Source organism: Halichoerus grypus, chromosome 1 (genome assembly GCF_964656455.1).
Source record: "Halichoerus grypus chromosome 1, mHalGry1.hap1.1, whole genome shotgun sequence".
NCBI classification, from domain to species: domain Eukaryota; kingdom Metazoa; phylum Chordata; class Mammalia; order Carnivora; family Phocidae; genus Halichoerus; species Halichoerus grypus.
The window spans coordinates 201,701,643-201,720,884 of record NC_135712.1 but is presented as its reverse complement, the minus strand read 5'-3'; the positions used below and the strand labels follow the sequence as shown (position 1 = coordinate 201,720,884).

Below are 19,242 nucleotides of genomic sequence, written 5' to 3'. Positions count from 1 at the left end.
AAGTGTGAGTTGAGAGTCTGAGTAAGTAATGTGCCTCGGGTCCCAGTGCCAGTAAATGGCAGGCTTGGGTTTGGGACTTTTCCCCTCAGACCACACAGCCTCCTGAAGAGCGAGCCTTTGTTGGCGTTTCCCACTCATTAGCCAAAGGGGTTTGGGATACTTCGAATCATAGGTGCCTATGGACCTGAGGCAGGATGGCCGTGGGCGATACGCATGTGCACCTCAGAGAGTCCTTGGGCCAGACAGAAAGATGGAAGAAAACCCCAGGTGCGCAGTGGGAAGGAAATAAGAGATAAAATATATATATTTTTTATCTCTCTCTTTATATATAAATGATATGATCCCTATCTCTATCACATATATATATGTATCCCTGTCATATATATATATATATATATATAAAATATGATCCCTATCTCTAAAAATTAGATATAAATTTACCAAATTTAACTGGTTATGTATGGCTGTCTGGTAGAATTACAAGTGAGTTTTGTTTTCTTCTGAGTATTTCTCTCTGTATAGTGAATATGCATTACTTCACATATCAGAGGGAAAAGTATTTTTAGGAAAGAAAACAAGACCTATTTCTTTAGTGGAAAATGGCTGTGGTGGTACGCGTGGGTGATGAGGTGATTGATACCTCTGAGTATCCATCGTTATCCCAAGGCAATGTGTGTGAACCCAAGCTCAGGTTGTCTATATGGTTACAAACAAGGCTGTCCCTTGGTGCCACGGTGCGTGTTTCAAGCCATTGTTCCCATTCACAGCATGTAAAGTAGGTGGACAGAAGCTGCCCGCTGAGCTGTAACTGCTGTCCATTTGCAGAAGTGAACGCCTTACTGGCCCATCCCGGCTGAAGGTAATTGCTTCTGGTGTTATCCAGCTAGGCTGCTCACTCTTGCTGGGCCACGTTGCTTAAACTGTGAAATTAAAGGGGGTTAGGGCTGGAGGACAGATCTCAAAAGCCTTTTTGAGCTCTAAGATTTTAGGCTTCCTTATTCGTCAGAGAATAGGAACATCTTCCAGGGAGTGATTCAAAGTGGCTGTTGCGCTCTTGAACGGTGGCTAGTGCGACTGAGGGACTGATGAATTTTTAATTTTAATTAATTTAAGTTTAAATTTACATAAGCACATGTGGCCAGTGGCTACCATATTGGACGGCACAGCTCCTCCATTGGAAGATAGTAATACGAGGTGAGCATTTTAAATGCCTATACATTTTTACATGTACGCATTTTGGAAATTAAAAAAAACACCTATAATTTAGAAAAACAGTTTGGTTTCATTATAGACAACACAGACAAGAAGAAAGTAGAGTAGTCACAAAGAAGAGTCTACTCAGAGATAACGGCTATGAGCACCTTGGTGTATAACCTTCTAAATACTCTCCTCAGCATATGTCCTAGTAGATAGCTGGCTTTCAGAAGCATAGTCTGGAATCATCCAGAAAGGGATATGACATGTTAGTAGGTGAGAATGCCTGTTTATGGCCCGGAAGACAATACGGATAGAGGTGTTAGCAATCCGCCATGGCTGATGTCTCTCTTCTGGATGCTAGGTCATCAACCCCATGGGATGGGATGCCTTTGGACTGCCTGCTGAAAATGCAGCGATTGAGAGGAATCTACATCCAGAAAGTTGGACGCAAAGGTATGTATCTACAGGCGTCTTCAAATACTTCTATACAGAAACCTTAAAAAAATATTTTAATCTGTGCATGAGAAACAGATAGCGAAGCAAACAAAACACTGCAGTCTGCCAAGCAATGAACAGGATTGTATATATTGGCGTTTGTCTTCTAGCGTGCTGTATTCTTAACTGAGAAGTCCCAAAGAAGGTTCTGGGTATTCATTCATGTGTTCATTTTGATGCTTTGTTGTTACAAAGTTATTCTTCCCTTGAGTATTTGCATTTGGAAGGAAAAAGAAGGAGAGGGTTGCATTTGTTCACAATGCTTCTCATCTGCTTGACCACAGTGTGAGCTATATCCAAATTCCACATTGTAATTTTCTCTGAGAATTCTGTTAATTTTTGCCTTCACCATTCCAGAGCAAGGGGAACTTAGACATTCAATATAGAAATATATGGCCAATATATTTCGGGGATGGCTTTCTCCAAGGGGGACACGTTCCCAATTCCACCTGTGCCTCAGGCTTTCACGTACATGTGGGCCAGCAGTGCCCATCCTTCATCCCAGAACCCAGTGGAATGTTCTGGGCTCACTCCATCAGCCTCTTTCACAAAGATCTGGGGCCTTTCCCCACTCCGTGCCTCAAGAGATCTAGAAGGGCAGTTCCAGGGCCTGTGTCTTTGACCTCCCTTTGCTTTATCTTGCCCGAGCCTACTTTTGAAAAACATCCACTGTACCATCCACTTTTTTTTTCTCTTAACCCTTAGTTCCCACTTTTTCAGTTATGGTGAGTTCTAGATTAAATGGGAGTAATGAAAAAAGGAAGAAAAGATAATAAAATAAAGTGGATCAAATATGGCACAAAATTGATGTAAGCTAGACCGAGGATTGGCAAATTAGGGCCCGTGGGCCAGATTTGGCCCTGCCTGATTTTGTAAATAAAGTTTTATTGGAACACAGCCATACCCATTTGTTTACATGGCTGCTTTCATGATACAGGGGCAGAGTTGAGTTGTTGTGGTAGACATATGGCTCACAAAGCTGAAAACATTTACCATCTGGCCCTTTACAGAAGAAGTTTCCCAAACCCTCCATGGAGAAAATAGCCATTAAGAAGATGGCCCCTGATTCAGGCCACCTCGGTGCAAAACCTGCCTTTCCTTCTTGCTTGCTAATCACCTTGAGAAAATTACTTAATGTCTCTGTGCTTCAGTTTATTTGTCTTTACAAAAGGGATAGTCATCGTTCCTACCTCATCTGAATGGATAAAGATTAAGCACCATCTTCGTTGGCTACTGTAACAAAAATGCCATAGTCTGGGTTGGCTTATAAACAATAGACATTTCTTTCTCATAGTTCTGGAGGCTGGGAAGTCCAAGACCAAGGCACCTGCAGATTTGGTGTATAGAGAAGACCCTCCTTCCTGGTTCACAGATGGCCATCTTTGTGTCCCCACATGGCAGAAGGGGCAAGGAAGCTCTCTGGCGTCTATTTCATAAAGGCTCTGCTCCTATTCAAGAGGGCTTCCCCCACATGACCTCATCACCTTCCAAAGTCCTCACCTCTAAATACCATCACCTTGGAGATTAGATTTCAACAGACAAACTCTGCGGGGACATAAACATTGTCCATAGCAAGCACTTTTCCGCAAAATGTCTAGCACAAAGCCTGGCATAAAATAAGCTATTGTTGGCTAAGCAGAGATTACCTAGGGGAAAGAAAAAAAAGTGATGTTATCATCTTATTTCATATTATATTAAAGTTGATTCATTCGCTTTTCTCCCCCCATCCCAATTATTGGACAGTTTTAGATTTTAGGTTTTGACTGATAAGCACGAAAGCAGGTTTCTTTTGGATTCCCACAATTTGCACATTAGGGTTTTTCTCTTCAGTTGATTTTAAACTTATACATGCTTGGCTTAAATTTGTGCGGAATACAGATGTATGGATGGGCCGGGAGTGCACATACCAAAGGGGTTGCCTATCATGGCCAGAGGAAGGGCCAGTCCCCAGGGCCAAAGACCATTGTGGTTTCTAGTGGATTCTGTATGAATCCGAAGAATAGGTGTCTTCTAATTCTAATACGCTGATACTTTCGTTAATTCTTAGTGATTAATTTTTTTTTTTTTTTTTTGCCGGGGCAAAGCAACATTGGAAGCCCTCTTGAATAATCTAGACTTTTACAGTTTCCCTTCACATTCTCAAAGAATGGTTTGTCTGTGACTTTCCCCCCTCTGAAAACCAAACTTTCTTCCCTCTGTTTCACAGTAATATTGAACACATGAGGAAGCAGCTTGATCGACTGGGCCTGTGTTTCAGCTGGGATAGGGTAAGTCAGCCCTTTCTCCTGGAAGTGTTTCATTTTTATGAAGGTCCCAGCTACACAGGAGATCATGCACACTTTATGTTTCTCCTCTTTGGGTTGTGAGAGGGGAAGGGAGGGAGGGAAGGATTAGCAAGCACTCCACAAATGAAAAAATATTCCCGGAGGACAGTCTGCCTGCAAACAAGTAATTTTCTATGGGATTAAGGTAAGAGAGTTAACTTACTCTACAGCTGACTAGAATTTATGTGTGTCAAAAGCTTTACATGTGGATTTCTCCTCTTCTCTGCAATATTTTAAAAAGACTATTGGAATCTCTATAAACGTGATTTAACTAACCACCCATCGGGGTTTTTTGGGTGGTTAGGTGTTAAGTTGACTGACCATCTATTTACCTTTGTTCCAAGTCCAAAATTAAGTCTCATAACAGCTCGTAATGCTTGCGTCACAAGTGGCATTTTGGTGTAAAATGCTTTTGAACTGTACTAAACCAGTGGAGAATTCCAGGTGTGGGAGGAGTTCATGAAGACCACCTGGGTGTTAGGACTATTCAGTAAACTGGGAACTGAGCCCTTCAGCGCTCCAGCCAGAGGCCCACCCCCTTGGACACTGGTGGCCTGTTTGGTAGGAGGGATTCCTGCCTGTCCCTTCACTGGACCATCCAATGTCACGATCCCTCTTAGCATCCATATGCTCCACAAAATGATTGACGTTTTCATTGCTGGACCTGTCAAGGTCAAGTTCACATCCTCTTCCCCATGAGAAGCACCTGGAACAAACCCAAATATGATCTTTTCCTCCTTCAGCAATTTCTTAAATAATGGAGATTTGATGAGTACAGTGAAAGAGAGCAAACACATTTCAACAGGCCTTTTTGTTTTTTTCTGGTAGCTTCTTTAGATAAGGTCATGAGCTGAATCAAGTTCTCGTTACATCACTGATGCCATTTTTACCACTGGCTTGACTTGCAAGGTTATCAAGTGTTTCATTTGGTGGAGGTGTGAAAAAGTCCTGGTGGCCTGGTCCCATTGTCCTGAGGTGCTAGTGGGGAACCGCGAACCAAATGCAGTCTGATGCACAGACACCTGAGTCCTGGCCGGAGCTCTCCAGAGATGAGATTCTAGATTCCTTGAGGGCAGAGATGGACTTGGTAACTCTCTAGTCCTGTACAGGAACATTAGCCATTAAATGGTTCAAAATATTAGCGGATTATCATAGAAGATTAGAAAATACAGAAAAGTCTAAAGAAGAACGTAAGTCAGTGTGGCTAATTTAACATCCTGGTATGGTTCCTTGTGTCTTTTATTCTGGAATTATAAGCATCTATGTAACTTCCTTTTGCAAAGTTGAATTCATAATGCGTGTTTTTATCTTGCCTTTTTTTTTTTTACCTATTATTCATGAACATTTTCCCATTTTATTAAATATTCTTTGAAAAAATGACTTTTTAGAGCAGTCTAGTTTTCCATCTTATGACTATTGTAATTTATGTAACTTATCCCTTATTATCGTACATTTAGATAGATTTTAATGTTTCTCTATTATAAATATGGGTACTCAGTCCCTTCCGTGCAAATCTGAAGTCCAGAAAGCTCTAAAAACTGAAATTTTTTTTTAATTCAGTCTACTGCAAAACCTGACCTGAACTGGTATTTATCTTACTTAGAATGAATATTCATATATATTCCTATAGGAATAGTAATATAACTGATTACCAGGTACTCTCCCAGACCTCGTTGGGTAAATATGCTATTATTTTTTGATATACAAAAAGGTCTTTTTTTTTTTAATTTAAATTTAAATTTTTTTTTAAGATTTTATTTATTTATTTGAGAGAGAGCACAAGAGGGGATAGAGTCAGAGGGAGAAGCAGACTTCCTGCTTAGCAGGGAGCCCGATGCGGGACTCGATCCCAGGAATCCGGGATCATGAGCTGAGCCGAAAGCAGACACTTAACCGACTGAGCCACCCAGGCACTCCGTATATCCAAAAAGGTCTTAATGCTGAGGGACATTTGACTGCAAGCATTTCAGATCAGGGGTTTTGAACCTGTTGTGCAGTGTTGTAGATAAATACATCTCTGCTGCTACCACTGTCTAATGGTTACTGAGCACTTAAACCATGGGCCAGGCACCCATAATTATCTCTTTGGGTCCCTAGTAAGCTCTAAAATGAAAATACTTTTATTGACATCATTTTATTGCTGGTCACTCAAGCAGGCAGGGCTTGGCTAATTCGCTGACCAATTTGCTATATTCGTCCCCCAGTCTTGGAGCAGAAATCTTTTTTATAAAGATTCTTTATTTATTTATTTGCTAGAGATAGGGAGAGGGAGAGCACAAGCAGGTGGAGTGGCAGGCAGGGGGAGAGGGAGAAGCAGGCTCCCTGCTGAGGAAGGAGCCCAACATGGGGCTCAATCCCAGGACCCTGGGATCATGACCTGAGGCGAAGGCAGCCACTTAACCGACTGAACCACCCAGGTGCCCCGGAGCAGAAATCTTGATACACCATTTTTTATTATTTCTTTAATGTGAACTCTCAGAAAAGCCATGATCAAGTCTAAGGCTTATATAAGTACTTAAAGGAAACTTAAAGGTATTATTTGTCTTGTGGTATTGTGAAGGTTTGAAGACCAAACAGATTTACTCTCAAGTTGTTTACAGAGATGTTTTCGTCTGTATTTCTTTCATTGTTCATGATTGGGAGGTTTTTTTTTTTCATGTGTTTAATGGATGTTTGAATTTGGGGTGTGTGTGTGGATGATCTAATCATGTCTTTTGCCCACACAGGTAACGAGTGTTTGTTCTTTTCTTTTTTCTTTTTTTTTAGATTTTATTTATTTGAGCGATAGAAAGAGCAAGCGGGCATGAGCCGGTGGGGGAGGGGCAGAGAGAGAGGGAAAGAGAATCTCAAGCCAACTCTGTGCTGAGTGCAGAGCTGACTCAGGACTTGATCTCACGACCCTGAGATCATGACCTGAGCTAAAACCAAGAGTTGGATGCTTAACCAACTGAGCCACCCAGGCGCCCCTGATAGTTTTTAGGCATAATTTATTCTTTATATTATACATTTTCTGATCATGTATTATTTCTTAAACATTATGTTTGCTGCTAGTTTTAAAATCACATCCATAACAGTTATTCAAATTGAAGTCTCCTTAGCTGGTTTCAGTGCTCATCAGTAGACCTTTTTAGACCATGTCCGCCCATTTAAAAAATCTGGATTTGTGAAAATTTTATTTTGACTCTTTTTCTGGCATCATACCTTGTCTTCATAACGGAGAATGACTATCCTTTGCTTTCACATGTGAACAGGAGTTTATTGGGGTATGGAATTCTTTTTTCTTTCAGATTTCTGTAGTGGACCTTGATGCTGGACCTACTTTTTAAAAAAAAAAAAATTATAGACTTACAGGAAGTTGCCAAGTAGTACAGAGATCCCAGGTACCCTGCGCCCAGCTTGCCCCAATGAGAACATTGGATAGAACTACAATATAATATAATATCAAAACCAGGAAAATGACACGGGCATGAGACTATTAACTAGAGTACAAACCTCATTCAGATTTCGCCAGTTTTACACACAGTCGCTGGGGCGTGTGCAGTAGTAATCGTTCTGTGTGGCTTAATCCCATGTGGAATTTATGTAACCACCAGCTTCTGACCCGCTGGCCTTTGGGAGGGAAGTCTGAGGCCAGCCCAGACGGTCCATTCGGTCCATTCGTACATGCAGTAATCTTTATACCCCCATTTGATGCTCGTCAGGTTCTTCCTGTCTCTGCACCTGCCGTTTCAAGTTTTCATCCGAGCGTATCCCAGTTTCGTCCTTCCACTTGAATTTTGGGTGCTGAGTGACCCCTTTCAATCTGCAGTTGTGGGTCCTTCCCTGTGGCAGTTTTATGGGCTCTGGTTCCCAAGAACCTCGACTTGGTACGCGCGCTCCACTCACCGTCCTCCTTTGTTTGTCTGTCTCCCTCATGACCTTGGTCCCTTTGTTCTTCTCTACCTCTTGGGAGAACTTCTCTTGTTTGCTTTCCACATCACTGGGCCAGTTTCTATCGAATCAGTGCCGCTTTGTGTGGTTTCTAATGCAGATACTCATTTGGCTTTTGTATTTTTAGATTTAGTCGTGTTTTTTCTTACCTCATTCAGTTCCCAGTTTCTTTCTCAAGCCTCTTCTTTATTTTCTTCTTCTTTCACCGTCTTACCTCATCGGCACAGCCCGTATATGTTCAGAAGCTTTGAGGCTATAAGGAGATGCTCTTAAAAAATTATTTTTGCTTCCTGCGCTGAGTCTTTTTTACAAGTAGGAATGCCGTGTTGTCCTTATTTGTTTCAGGATCTCTTCATAGATACCTTGTGGATTTTCTCCCGTATTTGCTCAGTGACGTGGACTAATATATCAAGTTAGAGATCCAGCAGCCTGAGGGGAGGGGAAGGGAAGCTCCTTCATAGTCTCTGCATCATTGATTCCTTTCTGGGTTTGGGGAATCCACCGCTCCTGGTGCATCTTTCCCTTTGGTCTGATCTTTACCCAGCAATGAGTTGTGGCATCACAGATACCCCTGACCTGACTGACCCAGAGGGGTCTTTGTGGGCTTTCTGTTTGCCCCGTGGCCCGCTGTCCCCTCAGGACTTTGCCCTTTCAAGTAAGAGGTGGCAGAGCCCTGCTTCTCAAGAACCCAGTCTGTTCTTGGCGGCGGGGGGGTGGGGGGGGTGGGCAGTGCTGTTTGGCTTATGGTATTTTTCTTCAATTTGGTTCCATCTGCCAAAATTCCTTGACATTTCTGGCACGTCAGGAGCACCTTCTGTTGTTTCCAGTACTGGTGTAGTCCCCATGTCCCCGGTCTTTATATTCGTTGGTCATTTTTTAAAAAAGATTTTATTTATTTGTTTGAGAGAGAGAGAGTGAGTGAGCAAGAGAGAAGGAGCAGGGGAAGGCAGAAGGGGAAGCAGGCTCCACGCCAAGCAGGGAGCCCGACATGGGGCTTGATCCCAGGACCCTGAGATCATGACCTGACCCAAAGGCAGATGCTTAACCGACTGAGCCACCCAGGCGCCCCACACCAGTGCTTTCTGATTAAATGTTACAATCTGTTGGTCATATGGAGCAGCGGAGTCAGAAGTAGAGCAATAGTTTATTTAATTGACGAGGCAAACCTGTGCCCTTTGCAAGTGACATTCCCAAAGTCTTATAAAAACTGGATAATTCAGCAGATGGATAACTGACAATTAACAATATTTTAAAGATAAGATAGCTCAGAAATGCTGTCTTCTTTCCCCAGATGGAGAAAGCCCACTTTAAAACCCGGGTCAGGTCTCATTCTCCCCGCCTCTCCCGGGTGAGACTCCCGGAAGAATGGTCCAGCTCTCAAGCTACGTTCTCATCATTCTTATATAAGAGGCTTAATTCTTGGGATTAAAAAAAAAAAAAAAAAGTATACATTTCTGGAGATCAGGCATGTCTGGTGAGCCAGAATGAGAATCAAATGTTGCTGTTAGCATCGCGCCGGGTTTCACTTTTTCAGATGTTATTCTTGAAACAGCTGGTATCATCTCGAGAAGAAGGAAAGTAAGAAGCCGAAAGCTGAATTTGAATGACTGAACATCTACTAAGGGAAGAATCAAAAGGAAATAAATTCCAGACTGTGTGGTCAGAGACAGGGACGTGCTTCTTGGCAGGCTTCCTGTAGAGACAGTGTCGGCTGCATTCTACTCTCGTGGGTTCAGGTGACGGCCTCGGTGGTCACCCGCTGGTCCTAGGGGACAGCCCTGTGAGTTCCTTGTGACAAATGACAGAGTTAGCTTTTACGTTGTTTGGTGTGGCCCGTTGAGGCGGGCGTGTCTCAGACTTTGTGCTCTGCCTTCTCACTAGTGCTCTGAGCTGGTTCTAGAGCAGGCCTTCACTGTGCATCTTGGCTGAAGTAGACCCTGGGGCCCGATTTTTATCAGGAGTCACCTGGATAATTGTGGGAGCAGTCCCTAGGAGTTGCCTTCAAACTCGGACAAGTATAAGAAGGGGAAAAAAAAAAAGTTCGAACCAGATGGGATTCAAAGGAATGCCTGCGGAATCGGCCAGAGAAGGGCTTTGGTATTTGTTTATGGTGCTTGCTAAGCAATCCCCAAACACACTCATACTCCATCGTACAATCAAAGCAAAACAAGACAAAACGGAAACATATTCCAGGACTTGGCATAAACCGTGTTTGGATTAATTTTTCTTACTCTCCCGTACTGGAGCAATCATGAATTGACTCTCGCTGAGTTTCTTTATTGTGGAGATCTTAGGAGTTTTTATTTACACTCATTTTCATTGGATTTTTAATCCCTTTGTCTCATTTCCTCCTTGTCTTCTTCTGTACATGTTGGTGCCCAGGAATAAAGACTGACAGCTTTGCCCATCAGTCCCAGCGGGGTCAGGCAAACTCCGGAATTACTGCCCCCTAAGACAGTCATCCCCAGCGTCCCGAAGGCAGGCTGCGCGGGCTGAGAAAGGCGTGGAGTGTGGCTTCCATGGAGCCAGAACAGGAGGCACGTCGCAACTGCGCTCTATCAGAGTTGTTTTTTTTTTTTTTTAAGATTTTATTTATTTATCTGACAGAGAGAGACACAGCGAGAGAGGGAACACAAGCAGGGGGAGTGGGAGAGGGAGAAGCAGGCTTCCCGCCGAGCAGGGAGCCCGATGTGGGGCTCCATCCCAGGACCCTGGGATCATGACCTGAGCCGAAGGCACATGCTTAATGACTGAGCCACCCAGGCGCCCCTCTATCAGAGTTTTTACCAGGATAGGCTTTCGGTGCCTTTGAGTTTTTCCCGGTTTTGTCCGGCAGTTCCGCACAGCCTACATAAAGTAGGAGGGCCGCTGGGGTGCCGAGGGGATCTCCACCATGTGCACAGGTCTCTCCATCTCTCTTTCCTTTCACTATCCTCTTTCTGTTCCCTTGTTCGCTCTCACCCCTTACCTTGACTTGCCTGCTTTCATTTCCAGCTCTCCCCCCTCTTTTCTTTCTCTGCTCTCTCTCTCTCTCTTTCTGTGTTTTTGTTCATTTTTTATGATGGAAAAATTCCAGTTTACACTCAAAAAATGAGCCTGGTATAGAGGACCTCCAAGCACTTGTCGCCCGGCTTCAACAGTTGCTGTTTTGTGACCAGTCTGACTTCATCCAGACCTTCCGCTCTGAATCACTTTGCAGCACACAAGAGGTCAGATAACTTTATCTGTAAAGAATTCAGTATGGATTGCTAGAAGCTGAAGGCAGGCTTTTTCCTCCTTCCCTCCCTCCTTTCCCCCTTCACGTTCCTGTTGTCACAGCTGAAGCAGTGAAGGACAGTCCCCTAACATCACGGAGTACCAGTCCTCTTGCAGATTGTGCTGGTTGTCTTGTAAACGTCTCTTTCTCCTGAGACTCCAGCTTCTTGTCAGCCTGCACCCCTGCTGGTCTTTGTTTGGCCCTACCTCCCCCTGCCCTGTTGTTATCACCCTCTTTTCCTGCAAAACACACAAGCTCTTTGGACCATACCTGCATGAGTTTACTTTCAAAGGCAGCACGATTTGTATGATTACAAAGTGAAAATTATGTTTGCTTCAAGGCCCTTAACCTTGGCATTTTGTTTACGTAGAGGACCGGACATCTGATAAGAAAGATTAAACTCCAGGAAATAACAAGGGCTCAGAGAGAGTAGAAAGATATATTTCTAACGGTTTTTGTTTTAGAAGAATTTATTTTATTTTATTTATTTTTTATTTTTTTATTTTTTAGATTTTATTTATTTGAGAGAGAGAGACAGAGATAGTGAGAGAGCACAAGTGGGGAGGAGAGGGAGAAGCAGGCTCCCCACAGAGCAGGGAGCCCGATGCGGGACTCGATCCCAGGATCCTGGAATCATGACCTGAGCCGAAGGCAGACGCTCAACCGACTGAGCCACCCAGGCGCCCTTGTTTTAGAAGAATTTAAAGAAGAGCTTAAAACAAAAAGAACCTGGGGGCAAGCGAGGGCCTGAACACATGGTTGGGAAGATTCCCGTGGCGAGAGCTGGGAGCCGTGGTTGCCTTGACAACGTGGAACAGGCCCTCAAAGTGACTCTCCGAGTCTTCTTTCAAGCCCTGGCAGAGGTGAAGTGGTTTGTCTGGTAGAGGCAGAAAATTAACCTTTTTCCGGAGGTTTTCCTCTGGGCAGGAGGGAAAAGGGGTTATCTTTGTTGTAGCTGAAGTGAATTGGCAGCAGCCTTCAGCGCTTAGCTGCTCACAGGGAGGTTGGTGCTGGTGCACAAGGTTGGTGCTCAGGGCTGTGGTCGTCTCATGAATGCAGAGCACACGTGCCTCTGACCTGGTGCAGAGCTGTGCCGGTCCACTGGTTACATGTCCATGTTCATGGCTTCAACCAGGATAGCATTCTTGGATGCTTCAGCCCTAACTGAAGAAGGAGGTCCCCTGGGCCCCTCTGTGGATTTGGTTATTCAAGGAAGTAGTTAGTTTTATCCAAGGTCCACCCCCACTGGTGGTCATGAGCTCAGTCAGGCCATCCCCGCCGAGGATGCACATTCTGGAATTACCCACTCCTCTCCGGGGCCTGGATTTTGGTGATGGGTCTTGCCACTCACACGTGGTGGGCGTCATCCGTTGCCTCTCTGAGCCTCAGCTTCTCTCCGAGGGAATGTTTCTTATGGTTATTGAAGAGAGAACTCTTAGATCACTCTTTAAATGTCTTAGGAATTAAGAGTACAAAACCCTTCTCTTCACAGCTCAATCAGGCCTCCAGGTCCCTCTTGCACATCAGCCGGGTACAACCTTTGACAGCGTGCGTGCCTGTGGCTGTGTGGGGACTGTGGACTTTAAGCGTGCTGGGAAGCAAGATCTAGAAGATCTTGAGGATGAAGTTGTTACTCCATGAAAATAACAAGGATTATTTACATGTGTACTTGCACCAGCGTTCTTAAACTTGGTGAGCATCAGAATCACCAAGAGAGCTTGTTAAAGCACAGATTTCTGGGCCCCACTCTCAGAGTTTCTTGTACCACAGACCTGTGATTTTGTTTTTCTATTCAGAAAAAAAGGATCTTAGGAAGGATCATGCTCCCAAACCTTATTAGGTAGCAATCAAAATACAGGCCTATCCTCAATTATTTTTGGCATAAGGTAGAGCATAACTGAATAATAAAAACAAATTTTGAAAAAGTTGACAGTGTTTTTGCAAATACAAGATTTATTTTAATAACTTCTTAAATTGTGAGATATTACACATATATAGGCTAGAGCATAAAACATGTTTGTATGGCGACTGCCTAGGTTGCAAAATAAAACTTCACCAGCACCCACAAGCTCTCTCTGGCCTTTTCCGTTCACAACTTTGTCTCTCCCCACTACAAGTAACCACTGTTCTGACATCGGTGATCATCACTGCCTTGTTTGCAATATAATTTTACCACGACATATGTTTTTTAAACAGTCACATAAATGGACTCACATAGTGTGTGTTTTTTTTAATAGTAATCTCTATACCCAACATGGGGCTCGAACTCACGACCCCAAGATCAAGAGTCGCATGCTCTTCTGACTGAGCCAGCCAAGTGCCCCTAGTATGTGTTCTTATGTGTCTGGCTTCTTTAACTGGACATTTTTTTTCTCCAACGATTTATAAAATGTTTTTGAACATTTATTTGCCTTCACCTGGATTCAACAGTCATTTACATTTTGCCATATTTGCTTCATAACTTGCAGACACAGTGGTGCTTTGCTCCTAAGTACTTCGGTTATTCCTGTCTGAAGACTTAAGACGTCCTCCTACATAACCAGAATACCATTTGACAACTAAAAAAAAATTAACAGTAGTTCCATGATATTATCTTATATGCAATCCATATGTGAATTTCCTGGTTGTTGCAAGAATGTTTTTCATAGCTATTTTTATCCTAGACACGTCCCCCATATTAGTTTTCTATTGCTACCATAAAAATGACCACAAGCTTAGCATCTTAAAAAACACAAACTTATTATCTCACAGTTTTAGTAAGCCAGAAATTTGGGTGGGCTTCACAGGGTCCTCCGTTTGGGGTCTTACAAGGCCAGCATCATGGTGTCGGCAGAGCTGTGTTCCTTGCTGCATGTTGAGAAGGAATCTGCTTTCTACCTCATTCGGGGTGTTGGCTGAGTTTAGTTCCTTGGTGGTTGTAGGACCAGGTACTCATGTCTTTGCTGGCTATCAGCCGGGGACCAGTGTTTGCTGCTTTGAGGCTGCCCACACTCCTCCTGTGTTCTCTATATGGCTTCTCCAGTGGTTGGGTCCCTCTCATGCTTCCAATCCCTCTGACGTCCTCCTTTTGCTGTGTCTCTCTGACTCCAGCAGAAGAAAGGTATCTGCCCTTACCAGCCCATGTGATTGATTACGTTGGGCTCACCTGCATAATGTAGGATAGTCTCCCTATTTTAACTACATCTGCAAAATTCTTTTAGCTACTAAACTAACATGTTTACATGTTCAAGGGATTTAGGGAGTGGATATTCTACTGACCACATCCCGATACCGTAGGACACCCACAAATTAAGTCTCAGTAGATTTTAAAAGATAGATATCATACAAGGTATTTTCTGTGACCACAGTGGGCTGAAGAGGAAATTAAACAACACATTCTTAAACAACCAGTGACTCAAAGAAATCACAGGGACATTGGAAAATACTTTGAGACAAATGAACAAGGAAACACAACATACCAGTCCTTCTGGGATGCAGCAGAAGCAGCACTACGAGGGACATGTATAACTACGTGTGCTAACATCAAAACACAAGAAAGATGTCAAGTCAACAGCCTAACTTAACAACTTAAGGAACCAGAAAAGGGAGAAAAAACTAAATCCAAAGCTAGCACAGAGAGGGAAATAATAAAGATTAGAGCAGATATCAGTGAAATAGAGAATAGAAAAACAGTAGAGAAAACTAACAAAACCAAAAGTTGGGTCTTCAAAAAGATAACAAAATTGACAAACCTTTGCCTAGAATTGACTAAGAAAGAAAAAGACTCCGATTACTAAATTAGGAGAATATAGATGAAATGGTTAAATTCCTAGAAACAAAACCTGCCAAAACTGAATCACAAAGAACTAGGAAATCTGAATAGACCTATGACTCTGAAGGAGATTGAATCAGTCATCAAGAATCTTCCAACAAAGAAAAGCCCTGGACTGGTTGGCTTCACTGCTGCCTTCTGCCTGCATGGGGTGCAGAGGGGCCAAACCACAGGAGCTTTTGTCCTGATGGAACTGGAATGGGCCACTCTTCTGGCCGATTTATTATCCCAGAAGCTCATCAAATCCCGTTGTTCAAGAGTTTTTATGGAGCTTAATCTCCAGCTCCCCCCACCCCTTCTCTTCCTTTCCAGAGGTTGGCAGGTGTGGCTGAAAGTCCTAGTCCTCTATTTGTCTTTCTGATGACCATCCCCATCCTGAGCCTATCTAGGGGCCCCACCCCAAGTCACCTCAGGTATGCCCAAAAGGGGTCCTTTTGAATGACAAAAAAACCCCACCTCCTATCAGGAAATTCTAAGGATTTTTGGAGCCTTGCACCAATAATGAGGATGGAGATGTTATACACATATATTTCTTATTATATCACAGATTTCAATTCTTGAGGTTTGTTTCACAGCCCAGAATATGATCTGTCTTGGCATCTGGTTTGAGAATAATGTGGATTTGACTGTTTTGGGGTAGAGTGTTCTGTAAATGTCAATTAGGTTCTGTTGGGTGATGTTGAATGCTAACTCCTGTCTAGTTCTGTCCTTCATTCTGAGGGAGATATTGAAGTCTTCAGCTGTAATTGTGGATTTTTCCATTCTCCTCTCAGTTGCTTCACATATTTTACAGTTCTGCTGTTTGGTGCATATACATTTAGGATTGCTGTGTCTTCTTGGTGATTTACCCTTTTATCGTTATGTGATGTCCCTCTCTGTCACTGGTAATTTTCTTTGCTCTGAATTCTACTTTATGACATTTTACTTGAAGTACATGAAATATAAATGAAATATACTGATAATATCGCCACTCTTCTTAGTCTGCTTTGTCTTACATTAATAAAGCCTTTCTTCCTTTCTTTTAATTAATTTTTACGTGGTATATCTTTTTGAATCCTTTTGCTTTCAACCAACTTATATCATTATATTTGAAGGGAATTTTTTTTAAAACAGAATATAGTTGGTTCGTTTTTTAAAATCAATTCTGCCAAACTCTGTCTTTTAATTGCTATATTTACATCATTTACATTTAATGTAATTGTTGATGGGTTGTGGCTAAATTTTGACATTTTAATTTATTTTTTGGTTTCTTTTATTTTTTGTTTCTCTATTTTCTTTTTCTGCCTTTCTATGAATTACTTGAGTGTTTTTGGAGTTCCGTTTAGATTTATCTCTATACTTCTTTGTTTGTTTGCTTTGTTTGGTTGTATGTTGTATAGCTTCTTTAGTTGTTGCTTTAGGTATTACATTACATATATAATGTATCACAGTCCATTGGTATGGTCATTTTACCAGTTTGAAATGTAGAAACCTTACTTTACATTCCTTTACATTTGTGATATATTCAGAAAACTCAAGAGAAGGAAAGTCTATTTTATTTACCCATATTTTTGCTTCTTTGTTTTTTCTTCATCCCTGATGTTTCAAGATTCCCTTTTTTGGGGCATTTGGGTGGCTCAGTCTGTGGGCATCTGACTCCTTTTTTTTTTTTTTTTTTTTATGTTATGTTAGTCACCATACATTACATCATTAGTTTTTGATGTAGTGTTCCATGATTCATTGCTTGCGTATAACACCCAGTGCTCCATTCAATACGTGCCCTCCTTAATACCCATCACTGGGCTATCCCATCCCCCCACCCCCCTCCCCTCTAAAACCCTCAGTTTGTTTCTCAGAGTCCATAGTCTCTCATGGTTTGTCTCCCCCTCTGAGTTCCCCCCTTCATTTTTCCCCTCCTACTATATTCTTCTTCTTCTTCTTCTTCTTTTTTTTTTTTTTTAACATATAATGTATTATTTGTTTCAGAGGTACAGGTCTGTGATTCATCAGTCTTACACAATTCACAGTGCTCACCATAGCACATACCCTCCCCAATGTCTATCACCCAGCTACCCCATCCCTCCCACCCTCTGCCACTCCACCAACCCTCAGTTTGTTTCCTGAGATTAAGAATTCCTCATATCAGTGAGATCATATGATACTTACCTTTCTCTGATTGACTTATTTTGCTTAGCATAATACCCTTTAGTTCTATCCACATTGTTGCAAATGGCAAGATTTAGTGTTTTTTGATGGCTGCATAATATTCTATTGTATATATATATACACACCACATCTTCTTTATCCATTCATCTGTTGATGGACAACCTTGGCTCTTTCCATAGTTCGGCTATTGTGGACATTGCTGCTATAAACATTGGGGTGCACATACCCCTTCGGATCACTACATTTGTATCTTTGGGGTAAATACCCAGTTGTGGGCATCTGACTCTTGACCCCAGCTGAGGTCTTGATCTCAGGATCATAATTTCAAGCCCCACATTGGGCTCCACGGTGGGCATGGAGCCTACTTAAAAAAAAAAAATAGATTCCCTTTTTTTATCACTTTCTTTCTATGTAAAGAACTTCCTTTAGCCCTTCTTTAAGGGTAGTTTTGCTCATGACAAATTCTCTTGATTTTTCTTATTCTGAGAATGTCTTGATTTCCCCTTCATTCTTAAAGGATAATTTCACTGGATATCCAATTTTGGGTTGACAGTTCTTTTCTTTAAGTACTTGAAAAATATGACACTTCCTTTTGGCCTTTATGGTTTCAGATGAGAAATCTGCCGTCTTTTGAATTTTCTCCCTGTAGCTAATGCATTGTTTCTGTCTGGCTGTGGCTGCTTTCAAGGTTTTCTTCTTCATCTTTAGTTCTTAGACATTTGATCATGATTTGTTTTGGAGTGGATTTCTTTGGATTTATCTTGTTTGGAGTTTAAATTTCTTGAATATGGAGGTTTATGTTTTTCCAAATTTGAGAAAATTTTCACCAACATTTCCTAAAATACTTTTTCAGTTCCATTCTCTTTTTTTCTCTATTTATGAAACTCCAGTGACTTGAATGTTAGGTCTTTTGTTACCATCCCACATGTCCCTGAGGCTCTGTCCTTATTTATTTATTTATTTGTTTGTTTGTTTATTTATTTATTTTGAGGCTCTGTTCATTTTTCTCCAGTCTGTTTTCTCTCTTTTGTTCAGATTAGATAAATTATATTGTACTATCTTCAAGTTCACTCATTCTTTCCTCTGTCCCCCTCCATTCTGCTGGTGAGCCTATCCTTTGAGATTTTTATTTCAGTTATTTTTCTAGTTCTAAAATTTCCATTTGGTTCTTCTTATAACTTCTCTTTCTTTGTAGAGACTTTGTTTTTTCATTTATTTCAAGTATGTTTATAATTTCCCATTAAAGCTTTTTTATAATGGGTGCTTTAAAATCCTTGTCAGATAATTTTGACAGTCTGGTCATTATGGTGACAGTCTGGTCATTAAGGTGTTGGCATATGTCAATTGTCTTTTCTGACTTAGTTTGAGATCTTCCTGGTTCTTGGTATGACTAATGATTTTTTTATTGGAATATGGACATTTGGAGAATTCTTTTAAGACTCTGGATCTTATTTAAACCTTGTATATTATCAGGAATTCCCTGGTACTGTTCCAATGGGTAAAAGGGGGGCACTGCCTCTATACTTCTATGTAGATGTGGAGGTGTAGGATCTCCAGGTGGCCATCATCAACACCCTGGGGATGGAGGACCTCCTTTTACAGCTGGGCAGGGGTAGGAGCAGAGGCTCCCCACTAGGCCCCTGCTGATATTGCCCTGATTGGGAAAGGGGACATTGTTACTGTCCCCATGTGAGTGCCAGTGACACCATGGAGGAGTGGCCCTGTTACCAGGTTGCAGGGACAGACTTCCTGACTCCTCTGACACTATCCTATCAGGGAGAAGGAGGGGGACTTCATTACTGCTGTTTGGGGTAGAAGTCCAGATACCCCCTGTGGTCTCCACTGTCACCACCAAGCAGGAATGTTCATTAATGCCCAGTAAGGGTAGCAGTCCCGGCTCTCCACTAACTTCCTCTGACACCACCCTGGTGCAGAGTTTGGGTTGCCTTGCTGTAGCCTCCCAAGGTTGTAAGTTTAGGCTCTCCACTAAGCCATTGCTGGCGGGGGTGGGCTGCCATTTTTTCTGCGATGCTGGCCAGAGTAGGGCAGTTGTCTAGATTTTCTTTCTTGCTAGGCTGTCCCTT

General features: G+C 42.3%; 1 protein-coding gene across 5 annotated transcripts in view; it reads left to right on the top strand.

The window, feature by feature from the left end:
* The window catches only part of LARS2 (leucyl-tRNA synthetase 2, mitochondrial), a 141,424-nt gene that overhangs the window by 20,591 nt on the left and 101,591 nt on the right, over positions 1–19,242 (top strand). For 4 of the 5 annotated variants that reach the window (XR_013450312.1, XM_036095885.2, XM_078078973.1 and 1 more), the window contains exons 4-5: positions 1,559–1,650; positions 3,899–3,959. Coding sequence is in view for 4 of the 5 variants with exons in the window: in XM_036095885.2 (XP_035951778.2) it covers positions 1,559–1,650; positions 3,899–3,959 (153 nt within the window). In the remaining variant the exon portion in view is untranslated. Of the gene's footprint in view, positions 1–767; positions 860–1,558; positions 1,651–3,898; positions 3,960–19,242 lie in introns of all 5 variants that reach the window. The other variant, XM_036095886.2, reaches the window with a different exon arrangement.